At 39.8% G+C, this 16,902-nt stretch overlaps 1 protein-coding gene across 1 annotated transcript; it reads left to right on the forward strand.

Annotated features, from left to right (window-relative positions):
- Positions 1-1,961: 1,961 nt before the first annotated feature.
- On the forward strand, positions 1,962-14,964 carry chrm4a (cholinergic receptor, muscarinic 4a). The gene is made up of 2 exons (XM_039692104.2): positions 1,962-2,101; positions 13,392-14,964. The coding sequence occupies exons 1-2, from the start codon at positions 2,047-2,049 to the stop codon at positions 14,867-14,869; spliced, it is 1,533 nt and encodes a 510-aa protein (XP_039548038.2). The 5' UTR covers positions 1,962-2,046; the 3' UTR covers positions 14,870-14,964.
- The last annotated feature ends 1,938 nt before the right edge of the window (positions 14,965-16,902 follow it).

Here is a 16,902-nt window from a genome sequence, read left to right on the forward strand (position 1 = left end):
TGCGGTGTCAGCAGATCATCCATGTGATAAATCCTCCCTATAAAAGTCAGGGGAGGAATGCACGCAGGTATTTGTTAAACTGTTTGATTATGACAGCCATTTACCTGGCCTCATTAAATGGCTACATTAAAATCGATCAGTCAATCAATCAATTTAATAAATAAATAAATCTCGAGAGCTGCGTCTCTCCGAAATTATTGACGACATTTTGTCGTCTTGTTGGATAACTGGCACGCGCAAATGACAAATTGTAATTTGGGAAAAGCCAAATAAAGACAAGGCGAACTGATTGCCTACACATTTGTAAACTTAGTTACAGCACGCGCTTTCTTTATTCCAAATTTTACGCTTGTGTACTTTAATTAACAGCTCTGCTCATCTGCGGCGGAGCTCGCGCTGGCTGAAAGAACGTTCCGCCTGCAAGTGATTTAGATGATTTCGTTCCGGGTTGTCAGTGGCTGTCAGGTTTCCGCTCTGTGCTGCCACTGAAATGATTTTCTGTGCGCGATTTCTGTTTTGGCTTGCATCAGTCTAATTTTTGTCTGCTGTGAGACAGCTGCCAGATTAATCTTTGAGTCTGGGTGCAAGCCCTCCGAATCTGCCGAGAGGGGCTGATGGATCCGAGGAAGGGATGCTTAACTCTCATGCATAAACCTTATACAAGCTCCCAAATGCTCTTATCTCCCAATCACCCTTTCCGAGATATTTTTTCTTTCTTTCTGCCTTTTTACTGTACACACTCACTTACACACTCTCAGAACACACATCCCCGGCGGCTTTGAGCGCGTGCGTTTGTCATTCGGTGCCAGTTCACGCACTAGCGACAGACAGCAACCATTCAGCTGTTTTCAAAATCTCTGGAGGAGGATAGTTCTTAAAGTGAAGAAAACACCTCATCCCTTTCCCTATACTTTCGCTTTATGGAATGGTTTATTTATCTATAGCAACTTTGCTGATACTTTGGGAAAACTGTTTTGCTTATAACGTGATATTTTTGAAAGAGAGCTACCTGTAAAATGTCGGGCTGTTGAGCGCTGTCCACGAGCGGTGGTGCTGAACCTGTGCACTGCGCTCAAGAGCCTCGCATATGTTGAGAGCCACACTCATCATAAGCAATTACACCGATGTACAGACACAAGAAACATAGGCCAGAGCGTGTGTACGGCTGGCTGGGGAAAGCTTAGCCTTTCCTTGACCGCGTGCTTAATTTGAGTATATGACCACTGTCCTCAGATGACGTGGGATTCCGACTGCTCAGATTCCCCTCCCCATTGAAATGACGTTTCATCTACTACTTTATTTAACTACTTTATTTTACGTCCCAGAAAAGAACTGTCATTTGTGGAATACGTGTGCATATGGTGTCAGTGCCGTTGCTTGCGGCGCCTACTTCTCAATAATACTCAACATCTTTTTTTAATTTTATTTTATTTTTACCCAAAGTGTTGACTAAGCTAGTTAAACCCACCATAATTCAAACTAAGTCATTTCCTGTAATGAGGTCTAAAATCTGATCTAAAACGATTATTAGTAGCCTATGCATTTATCTGGAAGGATCGTTCAGACTTTGTTGGAACAGACAGTGCTGGGCTGAAAGCACATCACAGGACAGGACAAGCTATATGTTGATTCAGTGAAACATGCGGACTCTCAGGTGATTGGCTGGAGGTAAATGACATCATTGAAAGTCCGCTTCCTCAGTCGCGCGCGCTAAACTCCTGGAATGAGATCAGAGCCGCTCGCGCAGATGGGAGCCACATCTGGCGGATTGTAAACCGAGTTGATTTAGAGAAAACCACGCGCCCGAGGTGTGTTTAGGTGAGCCGCCAGTCACGATGGTCAGGGTCGTAATGAGCTTCTCCCCTCTGGCGAGAGCCGCGCGCGTCAAGAACGCATGATGTGAAAAACAAAGTAATCCCGCGCAACATGAGGACAGCTCTTCCAATAATCTTGAGGAAAAACTTGCCGGAGTGAAAGAGGAAGTGTGGATTCTTTTTTTTTCTATTTTTTCTTCTGGCTGGCTGAGCATTTTTAAAATCATGCAACATGAATGTAACTAACAGCACTGGAGCAGAGGGACTCGCGCCCTGGAACTTCAACGGTGAGTTGCGAGTGAATAAGGCACATAAGTATGACCCGAAAGACAGGCTAGAACAAGAGAGTTCTTATGTCACACAGAGAATTGCGATGTATGTGTCCTTTGTGTAAGTTACATATAATGATACCATGCCCAAAGACTCGTTCGTGACGGTATGGTGTTACTCCCAACGAAAACTCAAATTGTCCTGTAATGTTTTCCACGATGAATATGTTCCAGGTTTGTGTTATTGTCTTTATAGGCTATATCATTTTGTAGATCCATTTTCGCCCTTTCAGAATGAGCTGCAAAAGCATATGAAAGAAGCATTAATAGTAATTAAAGACCCCAGCAAAATGGCTAAACCTGTTTATCCCATTCCGTATGCACTTTAAAATTAGCATTAGAAAAAAACTAAATATGTAAATCAACGTTCTTTCATCTCGAGAAACACTTGTAATCAAATTATTATAGTTCCATTGAAAATATTTTTCTCAAGTTATATGGTTAAACAGAATATGAAGGGGGCGGTCTGAAGGAACATGGACAGGTCTCTGATTGCATTCATTATATAATGCTTTTGTTAATTGTAGATAGAGAGGTTAAATTATATGATGTATTTTGTGTTATTAAAAGTAACTAAAACAGCTTTGGTTTTAACTCGCTCCAAACAAAAGTGTATGATTATATCCTGTGACTGTTTGTTCAATTTATGTTTCTGTGTATGTAGGTACTAATGCTTTTGCAGTAAGAAAATTAGTTTAATTATCAAACACCTTAAACAACGTTTTATGAGTGTGTGTGTGTGTGTGTGTGTGTGTGTGTGTGTCAGTGGTAATTTTTGCTGGATTGTCCTGAGGCATTGGCTGATGGTGGGTTTGACATGAACTGATTGACGTTTAGAGTAGATTAGTCTTGATGTTTACATATAGATCAGTGTAGTTTTTAGGCAGAAAGTCGTTTCTGGCCAATTCACCCTTGGTTTCTCTTATCGCCACTCTGTTAACTGGGCAATCAGGACCTGATTTTCAAGCCCCTGTGGTCTCTTTTTGCAGCTTGTTGTTTTTGTTTGATTAATACGCATTATCTTATTATTAATATGGTAAACCCTGCTCTCTTTGGCAAAGATCTGTCATTCGTTTCTCTCAAAGAATATGCCTATGCCCATATGCAGCACAGAATGATTCACATGTATATTTTATGTAAAAACTAAATTGGATCCAGTTCTTAAAATGTTGTCTTTTAAGCTCTTTAGAAGCAGAGTGCATATCACCACAGAACAGGCACACAATCCCCCTCAGATACTTGCACAGACTCCCCTCTCAAATCTGACAATAAAACAGAAAACATGCAGACATTTTGGGGCACTGAACATGGGGGAAAGAAACCAAAAGCCTGAGCATCTGTCACAGTTCACGCGGAGAGATTTTAAGAACAATACAAATCTCTCAGTTCCGTTATCTCTGACCGACTCAATCACATCAGACTAATTCGCCTTTTGGTTCTGTGACCATGATGCTCACTGTGTGAACTGGTAAAGTACTAGAAGAATCCCCTTGAGTGAAAGTCTCTCTCTCTCTCTTTGTGTCTGGTTTTCTCACTCTTCCTCATCCTTACTCGCGCTCTCTTTGTCTCTGGCTGGGTGTTAACCCAGTTTCACAGAGGAAAGTGTGTCGCTATGCTCCTGTTTCACGCACTCAAACACAAACATGAGAAAAGAATGAAATGCCTGGAGACACAGCCAGTTCTCTGTGGGTTCTCAGCAGGGAGAGAGAAGAGCTATATCAGCTGAAGCAGCAGGATTGGCTTTTGGCTTTAAACAAAGCCCTGAGCATTCTGCCACTGGTCGCCAACAATTGCATCACCTGTGACATCTTTAGACTAAATATTTAATCAGACTTTGCCCATTTTGGTTGTCAGTATAATATATCATTACTGTGCAGAAGACTTGAGCAGTTAGCCTTCAGCATTGTTGCATGATGGACAGCCTCTTATGGGACATTCTGATCCCAAATGGCGCCCTCTATTGTCAGCGTGCACCTAATTGTTTTGATAGATCATGTAAGAAAGTTCACATGACTTACTGACAATATTAAGATTTTATTTATTCATTACAGATCATTACAACAAGGGTTTCGACCAATCATATATTATGAAACATCATCTTCGGTTGAATTAAACCATTAAAATGAATTGCCTGATAATTTCTTGGTTTCCCCAGTTTGATTCTTGTATGTTTGGGGGCTGGCTAAAATCATGAGCTTGAGATCATTTGTATTAATTTCCATAGGAATTGACTCAAATTGTAGTATCAATGGCGTTTAATGTATCTTTCAGCACCTTGGGAGAAAAGCAAAGCTGAACTTTGCACTTATCAGTTTGATTAATACCACATAATGCCACTGAGTGTAGTCCGACACTGACTTAGACAAATCTGTTTTTACTCACTTGAGAGAATAATGCTGATATCTGAGTCGTTGTGTGTCAATAATTGCGAATGTTCTTTCCATGGTGCTCACGATGGCACAGTTACCAGAGAACCATCACCCACATCACCATCTCTCTTTGACTATCTGCCTATCAGAAACATCTAGAATATTTCTCTAGTTGGAAGCATGCAAGGATGCTGCGTCACTTGTCACAATGCTTTTGAAGTTTCGCTCGTCTGTGTGCTGATCAGCTTAATCAATGCTGCTAAACCGTAGCACAGCGGGGCATTGTGCCTGATTTCGATCCAATATTCTGAGAATTAGCAGAGATTTAGAATTGTGTGTGGGAGAGAGAACGAGAGTCATTAGTTTGCCAGTGGACAGTATGGGGGATCTTATAACGAGCACATACCGGAATCAAAGGAGGAGTCTGCTGAACAGACCACAAAGCAGCCCACACACACTCCCACTATGATGTCTGTCCGAATCCTGTGCGCTGTCTGTGTATTTGCCTGTTTGCCTTAACAAACTCTGACTTTTGATTGTCAAAGACACTAATAATCAATGGAACCTTTCAACTTGTTATTTGCTGACACATAGTTATAGATATTTATGTTAATTAACTGATATTCATGTGTGATTTTTTTTTTTTTTTCGTTCAGAGGTGTACGGTGGGGGAAAGTATATTTGATGGCAGATGGCTTTATGTTTCGAGCTACCAGCTGGTAACTGGAGGCTTTCTGCGTTTAGTCCCAAAAGAGTCACTAAATGAGCAGCATCCATGTGTTTGTTGGTGTGCATGCATTTGTTTGTGCAGACAAGCGTGTGTGACTACATCCACAGTCAAATCCTCTGCAGCTGAGTTGACTCCCTTCCTATTCTTTGTCATTCAATTAAATGTAAAAGTACAAGTGTTTAGCCTTCATGAAAGTCAGTGCCAGTGTGTGTGAAGCAGGGAAGTGTTTGAGCAACAGCTGCTGTTTTCTGCATCCCAGTGCTCAGCACAAGAGACACACAGCCGAGAGAATGACAGCTTATATAAAAGTCTCGGTTTGTGACTCGCTTTGGAGACTCTGGAAACGTCTTTTTGACAAGATGTCATCGCCTCACTGTACATGCAGCAAAACAACCAAAATGCTGTTGTATCAGTTCAGAAAAGTCTCCAATGAACAATAACAGGTGTTTTGAAGATACTGACACCATCATTACTATAACTTGTGACAGGCGATTTATATTTAGTTTCTTTCTCTCTTTATTATCTCATTATAATAATTAATTGTAAAAGAGAACATTATAATAAAAAACGAATATTATTATTATTTAGGGCTGTCAAACGATTAATCGCGATTAATCGCATCCAAAATAAAAGTTTGTGTTTACATAATATATGTGGGTGCACTGTGTTATTTTGTTTATATATAAATACACACACACATGCACGTATATTTAAGAAAAAAATAATATTTATATATAAAATATTTATATATAATATAAATTATATATCTATATACAGTATATACATGAAAATATTTCTTAAATATATACAAGCATTGTGTGTATTTATATATATATATATATATATATCCAAATTAATTATACACAGTGCACCCACATATATTATGTAAACACAAACTTTTATTTTGGATGTGATTAATCGCGATTGTGATTTTGACAGCCTTATTATTATTATTATATTCATTTAACTGTACTCTCGTTAATTATGTATTATAAAAAAGAACATTAAAAATAATTGTAAATGCGATGTTACAAACAGTGACTATTTATAAATTACAATACACAGCAATAGGAATTCTATGGCATGTAATGAAAACCTTAAAGCAGTTATGTCAGGTTAAAATATGTTTAGAATTATAGTGTTTAAGATTGATATCTCAATAAGCTTGATTGATATCTCAATAAACAAAAAAAAAAAAAAAAAGGAAAACAGAGCAAGTGTGCTTAGAGAGGGAGAGATAAAGTGTCCTCAATAATTAGTTAATGTGCAGAATGTGTCCGGAGAGAGAGATGAGTAGAGGTGAGGGTGGATGAATTATTATGATTATATAAGCCATGGAGCTCTTCTTCAGCCTAATGGCGTTCAGTTAGAAATGAGCACTATTTATAACGTCCTATCACATCGCTGACATATCACTGCTGGGGTCATTCTGTAGACACAGATCATCGCCCTCCTGGTAACGATTAGACTGGTATTGTTTTTTAAAGCTCTGTCGAGCAGGTCCCGCATCCACTCGCTTAGGACATTGAGCTCAGGAACAAAGAATGGGGCAGAGGAATACATTGGCACGCGGCTGTGATCAGGGCACGGAGCTGCTGCGCTGCTGAGAGCCAGCAGAGATCAGACACCTCATATCTCACTGCTGCAGGCTGAGCATCCTGCCAGCTCCACATCCACAGCTGTGGGAGAACTTCAGAACCAGATCCTATCACAAAAATAGATGCCACTCACCCTTGCTTAATTTGCATGTAATAATTGTTTAGCCATTTTGAGGCTCCATCATGCATTGGTGGTAATTAAATCATTTGATAGATTGTAAAACTATGAGAGGTCGGTGTGGTCTACTGTACATTTGTTGTTGATCCTTTTTTAGGAGCAGAATGGGTCAAATCTCTGGTCGAATCCATGAATAGGCTTTCACAGCTCCTCATATTTTATTCCAGGATGTGTACTTTTGAGTGTCTGTTTCAGTGGCGTATACAGATGTGTCAATGACACGTATTCATCATGCTGTGAGAGACAGGCATCATCGGTTAATTTGAGATTGCCTTTCTACATTATGGATATTCAGATCCGCCCATTAGATACAAACTGTGAGAAAAAAAAACATCCCTGATAGAATCAGCTGCGGTTTGAGGAGGAGGGTGGCTTTGCTCGCCATCAATTTCAATGAAGCTGCAAAAGTGGCGCTCACAATCAACAGCACAATCTGTTCAAAACCCTCTGGTAAAGTCAAGAATCTAATGTTTCGCGCAGGCTTTGCTGAGATGTTAGTCAGCATGTCGAAATGTTCCAGACTGTTTTTATCTTTTGACATGAGAGCCAGTGCCGGTGTTGTGCTGGTTCAAAGCTCAGACAACCTCTCAGCACACAAATGTCACTCCATCCTCAAAGAGCTTTGACTCTGAATATTAACCTTCAGAAGAGGGGAAAACCCTCAAACAAACAAACAAACAAACACACAAACAAACACAACGACGGTTCCTAAGAAAGATGTGAATATTATTAAATATAAAGCATACATGAATAAAATGCAGGCATCGTAGAGATTTTTTCCTGACATCGCATGTCTCATTATACACGCACTCTGTCTCAGACTGTTTTTGTAAACAGATTTCATTGTGAATGCTAGGCTTTCTGTTCTGTTTCTTATTCTGTTTTTATTCTGTTCTGATTCCAACTGTGAGATTTTTAATGATAAAAATGCTGGATCGGATCAGAATCAGATCAGAGGTAGCGGGGCAGAACAGCCAAGATTCCAACCAAAGCAATCTTACAGTGGTGTGGTGGAGCTTTTCAACTAGCCATATCTGCGGGACGTCTGTATATGAGTGATCCACAAACCTTTGGTTCTGCGATGCTCGTGTGTGATGAATGTGCATGTGTTGGGCGTGTCTGTGTGTGGTTGAATGAGGCTTTTTTACTTGTCACATTGTGCTGACAGCAGGACAGATGAGGCACAGTATTATTATCTTTAACAAAACTACAATAAAATCTAAAGGAGCACATTTTTTTCCTGTTAAATTTAAATATTTATTCTTAACAGGCAACTTTTAATAAATTCTGTAATTAAATTAATTTTAGGTTTTAAATAGCCTGGATGCCAGCCCGAACCCCGCCCACAACGTTTTTTGGTCGGGAAGTTCGGTCTGGACTCGATCCATTGAGGAGAAATTATAATCAGTCAAAAAATTAACGTGCAATCAGATTGCCAGGGCGGGCTTTATACGATGATGGACAGATGATCTGTAGGGACGTAATCATCACCCTATCAAAGAGCGCTTGGTTTCCCTGACTGCACCCATAGATTCCGCTGTCGCGTCTGTTGTAAAATAAATTTACGGCGCATTCATTTTAATAGACGAACAGAAAACTGCAATCAAGGCATTTGTCGATAGGAAAGATATTTTTGCCGTCCTTGTTACATGATTCGGGAAAAGTGTAACTTATCAGCTGACTCTGATGGTCGCTAAGAAGATGGGACGTAATGAAAAGCCTGTGGTCGTTGTGGTTTCTCCTTTGGTCGCACTCATGGAGGAGTAGCAGCTAAGTAAAAGAAGCAAACTTGTCATTTTACTTCTAAAATAAGTAAGTTCTATCGTTGAAAACTGCGCTATGCAAAGGAGTTGACTTACTGCTTTGCTCTGATTGGTTGTAGGTCTACCGACTATCCAATTGAGTGCAGAGGTTTTTTTTTTCCTGGTTCGGTACGCCTCATAATCAAAGCCCTACGGAGGAGTTTCAGACTCATATTCTCACTAGAATATGAGTATGACGAAGTCAGGCTAGTTTTTAAAGGACAAGTTCGATATTTTACAATTAAAGCCCTGTTTTAAGATCGTTTCTGATTAAATAAAATGGTTAAGATCCCCCACACATCTACAATGGTAGCATAGGTGCACAGGAACAATCCTTTATAAAATGCATAAAACTTTAGTTTACAAAGACGCGAAACTCACTGAGTGGTCTGGGCAGTTCACTGATATGCTCACATGAAAATCGCTGCAAAAGATGCTTTCCAACAGGTGTTTTACCATTCGTTGTAAAACTGTAGACCTATTTTTCCGAACGCCTCACAACCGGACATTCTTCCGTTGAGAGCTTGAATAATAGACTCTCCAGCCCAGTTGGTGGCGATAATGCACCTTTGCCAATTGCAAGCAAACCACTTGTATAGTGTTGACTACGACATCGCGACTGCATAAGCTTTCTCATCCTCATACTTGGGCATTGTCAACTATCTTGTTTATGGTATATGCGCATATGACGTTACCAGTGAACCATTTAAAAACTATACATCTCTTAAAGCCCGCGGACATTTCACCAAGTTACTGTATCCTTCGGTAGGAATGTAAATAAATCCAGTAAAGTTAGTAACAGCAAAGATAGGTTTCGTGTATTGATGATGATGATAGTGTCATGTTAAGGATGGTTTAGTTTGAAAAAAAGAATGAAAAAAACCCCAAAATGATTCTCCAACAACAGAATACCCCAGTATCGATACCTTACAAATGGCGGCTACAACCATAATGCACTTCGTGTATCACGAGTGTGACGTCACCTGACAAAGACCGAGACAAGTCAATGGAGTTGTACAAAAACTATGATAATACCTGTTGGAAAGCATCTTTTGCAGCGATTTTTGTGTGAGCATATCAGTGAACACCCCAGACCACTCTGAGAGTTTCACGTCTTTGTAAACTAAAGTTTTATGTGTTTTATAAAGGATTGTTCCTGTGCACCTGCTACCATTGTGGTATGGGGGCGCAACCACAGAAACTAAAAATTCTCGTGAGAGCAGCATCTGTCTAAAAAACAATATTAACACCATTCTATTTCATCAGAAACGATCTTAAAACAGGGCTTTAATTGTAAAATACCGAACTTGTCCTTTTAAATCATGCTATGTTACCTATATTATAAAACTTGAATACTTTGCAGCACATCTGCATTACACAAAAAAATGTAGCTAGATAAAATAACACCTGAGTGTGCAGAGATATATAACATTCTTAAATGATACTTAGCGCATTAATAACTTTGGCTGCCTCTTAATACTAAAATGAAAGTAAAAACTAAATCAACTGAAACAAGAAATCCCTCAAAATAAGTTGAAATACAAATAAAACCGAAATAAAGAAAAACTAAAAAATATACGCTAACCTTTCCTGGCTCTAGCAGCACGACGAGCTTCACATAGGCAGCTTCAGTGGAAGAGTTTTGGGGTGTTAGGGGTTGGTGTTTGTGTACAGAGTCAAATTGTACAATAAAAGCTGATAAAACAGTCCTGGAGAGATTTCTCCCACGGTGATATCAGATGAATATTTTTTATTCATATTTAATGAGGCTAGGCGCTTATCTTTCCGCTCTGCTCGAATCCACAGTTGAGTAATTGCTGATTCATATTTGATAAGGGGTAAAGAATCCTCTCCCCACACTGAGTCACCTGCACCTGAGGGGGAGAATATAGAGAAAGACCCAAATTCTATCAATTTCTAATCGCTTTCCAAGTACCAATAGCCATAGATCTTAAAAAGTGTGATCAGTGTTGGCATGAGAGAGGAGGAGAGAATGTGTGTCTGTCAAAAGCTTTCAAAAGGAATAGGATATGTGGTGTCTAACCGTCCGGAGTGTGGCAGTGCTTTGATGCCCGCTGATGATCAGTCAGGTGGTTTTAAGAGAGAATAAAGATAAAGAGAGGGTCTGGGTCGGGGTCCTTCCTCTGGTGGGAAACTGATTTCAGATTTAATAGATTCAAATCTAAATATTTAAAGATTTCAATTTAAAGATCTGTTATATGTTTATTCATCAAGAGTAGTCAAGCATCAAAAAAAGAAGAAAAAAATACTTTGGCAGGCAGCAGCATTCATAGCAAGTCTTTTGCATTGTTTATTCATAGTGATGGGTTGTAATTTCGCTGGTTATCCAGAAGATGGCAACCTTCAAAAGATATGACAGAAACAACTCTTCTAGGAATTAAAACGGGCAATAATGAAGTGTCTTTAAAATGCTTAAAGATATTTGCGTTCTTTCTTTGGTGTATTTTGTGCATTTATGAAACGCCTGCCTTGAGTTGCTTCAAATAGGTTTTTAATTGCCCATTGGATTAATACTTTATCAGTATGACAACAGCTTCCCAGAAGTACACATGAAGAAGGTTATGGATAATTCATGACCTGATACAAAAAGCTTCTCATATTTATGCATTTAAAAGATTTTTTTTTATGTACATTTTTTCACGCCTTTTTCTATGGTAGTGCATTGTGCCCTGCGCTGTCTCTTGTAAAGTTTAGTATGCAGCATGCATCATGACGAAATCTCTAGAAATGCAGCCCACATTCACAAATGGCATGCCAAACCCCTCAATTTTTCATATACCAAGATCCTTACTTGAATATCTAATAATAAAGGAATAAATAAACATTAATTTTATGAAAATTGTTCATATTATAAATGGGGTTACGGAAAGCCTGCATCAAAGGGTTGAGGTGATTTTTTTTGAGGAGCACTGAGGTTCTCAGGGTTCCCTGTCTAATAACTGTATTTAATTGTTCCTGAGGAGCTCAGATCATTAGGAAGCCCAGGGGTCATGTGAGTTTACCGACAGGGCAGCTTTGCCTTCTTTGTTTGGATAATGCTGTAAGGAGTCATGTTTGTATATCTGAATAAAACATGAGCGTGTTATTAATCATGAGGATTTCATTAATCTTCTCTTCACCTGAGACTGCTCACCCCAATGCCTGAATGCTCTCACACTGTCTCAATAATTATGAAACGTTCACTTAGTTGATGCGTTAGGGATCATGAATTAACAATGAACAACAATTTCTACAACATTTATTAATCTAGGTAAATGGTAATGAATAAATATACTTTTATTCATTGTTAATCCATATTTGTTCATAATGCATTAATGTTATACAATGTGAAATATTACAAAATGAATTTATATACACTGTAAAAATGAATATGCTTTATCTAATCAATAGAAATTGTGGCAACAGATAACAAGCAATGTTATTAATTAAATTTAACATTAATAAAATTATTCCTTAAAAGTTAACCATTTAAAATGAGTAAAGTTTACACCAAAAAACGTAACAAAAATATCTCACTAACAGACAGACGTCAAATATTAATTAAGAACTCTTTTGTTTTATATTGCCAACATTGAAGACACCTGATGTTAACAAGCAGAATCACGGAAAGAGAAAACCGTAATTTAAAAACAAAAAAAATCTAAAACAAACACCGATCACCATAATGGTGAGTTGGTGACTTCAATTTATGTTTTTTTTTTTTTGGTTGTTGTTGTAAGTTTTACTCATTTTAAATGGTTAACTTTTAAGGAATTAATTTGATTAATTATTACTCAATTCTAATTTGTTAAATTTATTTCATAATATTGCTTGTAATCTGTTGCCACAATTTTTTTGATTAGATAAAGCATATTCATTTTTACAGTGTATGTAGAATTATATTATATGTATATTGCAGATTATTACATTATTTCTGTTAGTTATTTCATTAACAAATTGAATAAATTATGCTGGTTTGTATTTAATAATAGCAAAAAATAATTTTGCGTGGTTGGTAACATTTTATATATGTTAACAAATAGCGTATATAACAGTAGATTTTTTTTTTTTTTTCATTTACCCTATTGACCAGTGCACTCATTGGTTAGTGCCAATGGGTAAGATAATAGATAATTACACACTGTAATTATATTGTTCAAGATGAGTGTTTGAGGAAGGAAATGAGTTCAAGGAAATGTTTGAATTTATGTTACATGAATCCAGACTTCACAATCCTGCAAAACTGTAAGCCCTGCAACGAATAACAACACTGGACATTAGTCTGAGGTGTATAGGGCTTTATGTTTCATCATGAAGTGTTTTTTGAGAGTTGTTAAATTAGTTCTTGTCAGCTGGGTCACATACTACTTTGCCTTTAATATAAACAGCATATTTATATTTTATGATGGAAATGAATGCTCTGCATCTTAATGAATGTCATTCTGTTTCCCTATATGCAATCACTCTACCAGTATTTATATCAGCCTGGGGTTATTTTCAATGATTGCGTGCATTCTGATATCTGCATTTTTGTAATTTATAGCATTGTATCTGTGCTGTGTGTATTTCAGGCTCATTGAACAACGTGTCCAGTGATGCCAACTGTGACAGCGGCAGCGCCAATGGCTCGTGTGCAGCAGATACGGCGGGCGGCGAGAGCCCTTACAAGGCAGTGGAGATGGTCTTCATCGCACTGGTTACTGGATCCCTCAGTTTTGTCACCGTCGTGGGCAACATCCTCGTCATGCTCTCAATCAAGGTTAATCGACACCTACAGACCGTCAACAACTACTTCCTTTTCAGTCTGGCCTGTGCAGATCTCATCATCGGCGTGTTCTCCATGAACCTTTACACCGTCTACATCATCAAGGGCTACTGGCCGCTTGGCCCAGTCGTGTGTGACCTGTGGCTCGCGCTGGATTATGTGGTCAGCAACGCTTCCGTCATGAACCTGCTAATCATCAGCTTTGACCGATACTTCTGTGTGACCAAACCCTTGAGTTATCCTACACGCAGAACCACCAAGATGGCTGGCCTCATGATTGCCACTGCCTGGATCATGTCTTTCATCCTGTGGGCTCCCGCTATCCTGTTTTGGCAGTTCATCGTCGGAGAACGAACCGTAGAGCCTGGCGAATGTTATATCCAGTTCCTCTCCAACCCAGCGGTCACGTTCGGCACGGCCATTGCTGCGTTCTACCTGCCGGTGGTCATCATGACCGTGCTTTATGTGCACATCTCTTTGGCCAGCCGCAGCCGTGTGTCCAAGCAAAAGCCCGAGGCTAAGAAAGAGAAGAAAGGCCAGAAGTCTAGCGGCCTGCTCAAGAGTCACATCTTGAAGCAGGACAACAACAACCAGTCCCCTCCGAAGCCCAGCCTGGATACCTGTTCTACAGTAGACACTGTGAAGAACGGCAAACTAGACGAGTCTGTGGTATCGGCCAAAGCTGACTCGTGCGTGCAACCGGAGAAGGAGAGCTCAAACGAGTCCAGCACGGCCAGCATAGCGCACAAAGAGCCCAAAGAGCGAGCGAACAGTGAGGTGACTTCAGATGCCGGCCTGACACCCGCGTCGACGGCCGCACCTAAAATCAACCCTCAATCCAAATGGTCCAAGATCAAGATAGTCACCAAACAGGCAGGAGACGAGTGCATCACGGCCATCGAGATCGTCCCACCCAACAGTAGCGGCGAGAGGCGCTCCATCCCCGTCAACCGTCCCCGCACGGTGGCGCGCAAGTTTGCCAGCATCGCCCGCAGCCAGGTGAAGAGGAAAAGGCAGATGGCGGCGCGAGAGAAGAAAGTGACAAAAACTATCTTCGCCATCCTGCTGGCCTTCATCATCACGTGGACGCCATACAACGTGATGGTCTTAATCAGCACGTTCTGCCATTCGTGCGTTCCAGACACAGTCTGGGCCATTGGCTACTGGCTCTGCTACGTCAACAGCACCATCAACCCCGCTTGCTATGCACTCTGTAACGCCACCTTCAAAAAGACCTTCAAAAACCTGCTCATGTGCCAGTATAAGAACATCGGCACCAGATGAACTGAGGAAAGAAGCAGCCAGCAGAGATGGAGGGTGTGATATGGAGAGTATAAAGGCTGTCCTGGCTCTTCTGACCCCCATAACTTTGAAGCTTCCGAAGGTATTGCACAGTACATTGAGAGGCAACGTCGTCCCATAATGCTAAACAGTGCATTATAACCAAAACGTAATATATTAAGGAATTACAAGAAGATTATGGAGCGATAGACGATACGCTGAATCACTGAAGAAATCAAGACTTTTTCAGTAGGCTAATCGGATCATTGCTAAGACTACTGAACTCTGCACTACAGTTACATGAAGATCAGGCTGCGAATTACTTTTAAATTAGATGTCTCATTATTTCCAACAGTGAAGAGGAAGAATCCCAGCAAATATAAACCAGAAGAGACTTGGTGAAGTAAGGGAATTTATTGATTCGTTTATATTCCCGGTACAGCACAAATGGTACCAATCAAGTCCTTTTGGTTAGTGTTAACACTGTTTTTGCAGATTCTCTGAAAACATCATACAGAGGATCACAGCCAAAGACAAATAACAAATGGAAAAGCTTCATGTTTGAGTATCCCTGAACGCCTGGTGCTCCAAAGTGAGATTCAATTTCCTATAGACGCTTTCATCAGACGCGTTGCCATGGTGATGAGCTGGCCCAAAGTTAACTTCCGTTCTGTTCGTTTAGTGTTTACTGGATAATATGGCATTCACTACAAATGCACTGAAAGTTAAGGTGATGAGCAGGTTGTTGAGCTGTGGGGTGCAACCTGACCTAGTAGGGAGCAAACGCAATTTTTAAAAACAAAAATGTCAAGGTTTCCTATGAGGGAGACGGCGGTATTAAAATAGCCTATGTTTATCTAAGTGATAACCGGTACAGTGTTTCCCATACATTTATTAGTGGCAGCCCACCACATTATCAGCGCTGACCGCCACATATTGATTTCCGTGTTTTAACAATTTAAGATGGGAAAAGTTGTAATTGACTGCAGTTGCGTGCAGCGCATATTCGCACGCTCTCTCTCTCTCTCTCTCTCGCAAACAGATTGACAGCGGACCAGTCGGTGTATTGAATGGTTAGTATCGTAAACAGCGCTGCACAGATCCATCCAACATGTGGTCAATGTGGAGACCCACCTTAAAAAAGGTTAGCAAGCATGTAAGAAGCCTAGCTCTATGTTATTAACCTTAAACCCCGCCGTCTCGCTCGCCAGTTTTTTTGAACACTGCGGTAAATCAGACACGTCGGTAGAAAAACATCTTGTCTCCAATTTTTGTTCAACGGGTCTGGTAGTGTCACATTTCAGTTTGGCCAGGTAACATTTATTTTCTTTGACTGCCAAGAAATACCAGGTTATTTACTTGTTATGGATTGTCTCCGCAAGTCTGCCGGAAGTTAAGTTTGGGCCAGATTAATGCACATGCGCAGTACCGTTTGTTTATGTTGTCACTGCTGAAAGCGTCTATAGCCTACCTGCACCTTCCACTTTCCAAATTAAGGATGTCTGTTGCTGTCCACAACAGCTGTGTAGTCCATTACATTCATAGCGGCACATTCAGGGCATGTGGTTCAGCCTGGGAGAAGTTAGTCATCATTATCCTCTTAGTGTGATCCTCTTGAGGTTCTGGTATAGGTCAGAATTCAAAAGGATCTCCTCAATGGATTGGAATAGGCATTATAGACTTTAAATGGGATGAGACACTCTATACTGAGCTGAGAAATGTCACTGGTTTCATCTGAGGTCTGTAAATATGTTTAGATATGATGAATATATGCTCTTGAAAGTATTATTTCTTCCCTGCATTTAATGTCTGGATGTTTGTGTTCCTCTTGTATTAAGTTGGTGATCTTCATGTAATTTTACAGATTAAATATTAAATGTATTGTTATCTGTACGCAGAACTGTTGAAACCATTTATAATTTGTGATATACTTGAAAAAAAATAGGAGATGACTATTTAATCTGTTTATAAGATGTTCAATTTCAAGCATTTTATTTAAATCGGGGCACAAAGGACTGTCCGTAAATTGAGAAATG

This window comes from Pimephales promelas, chromosome 1 (assembly GCF_988280905.1).
Source record: "Pimephales promelas chromosome 1, fPimPro1.hap1.1, whole genome shotgun sequence".
Lineage (NCBI taxonomy): Eukaryota > Metazoa > Chordata > Actinopteri > Cypriniformes > Leuciscidae > Pimephales > Pimephales promelas.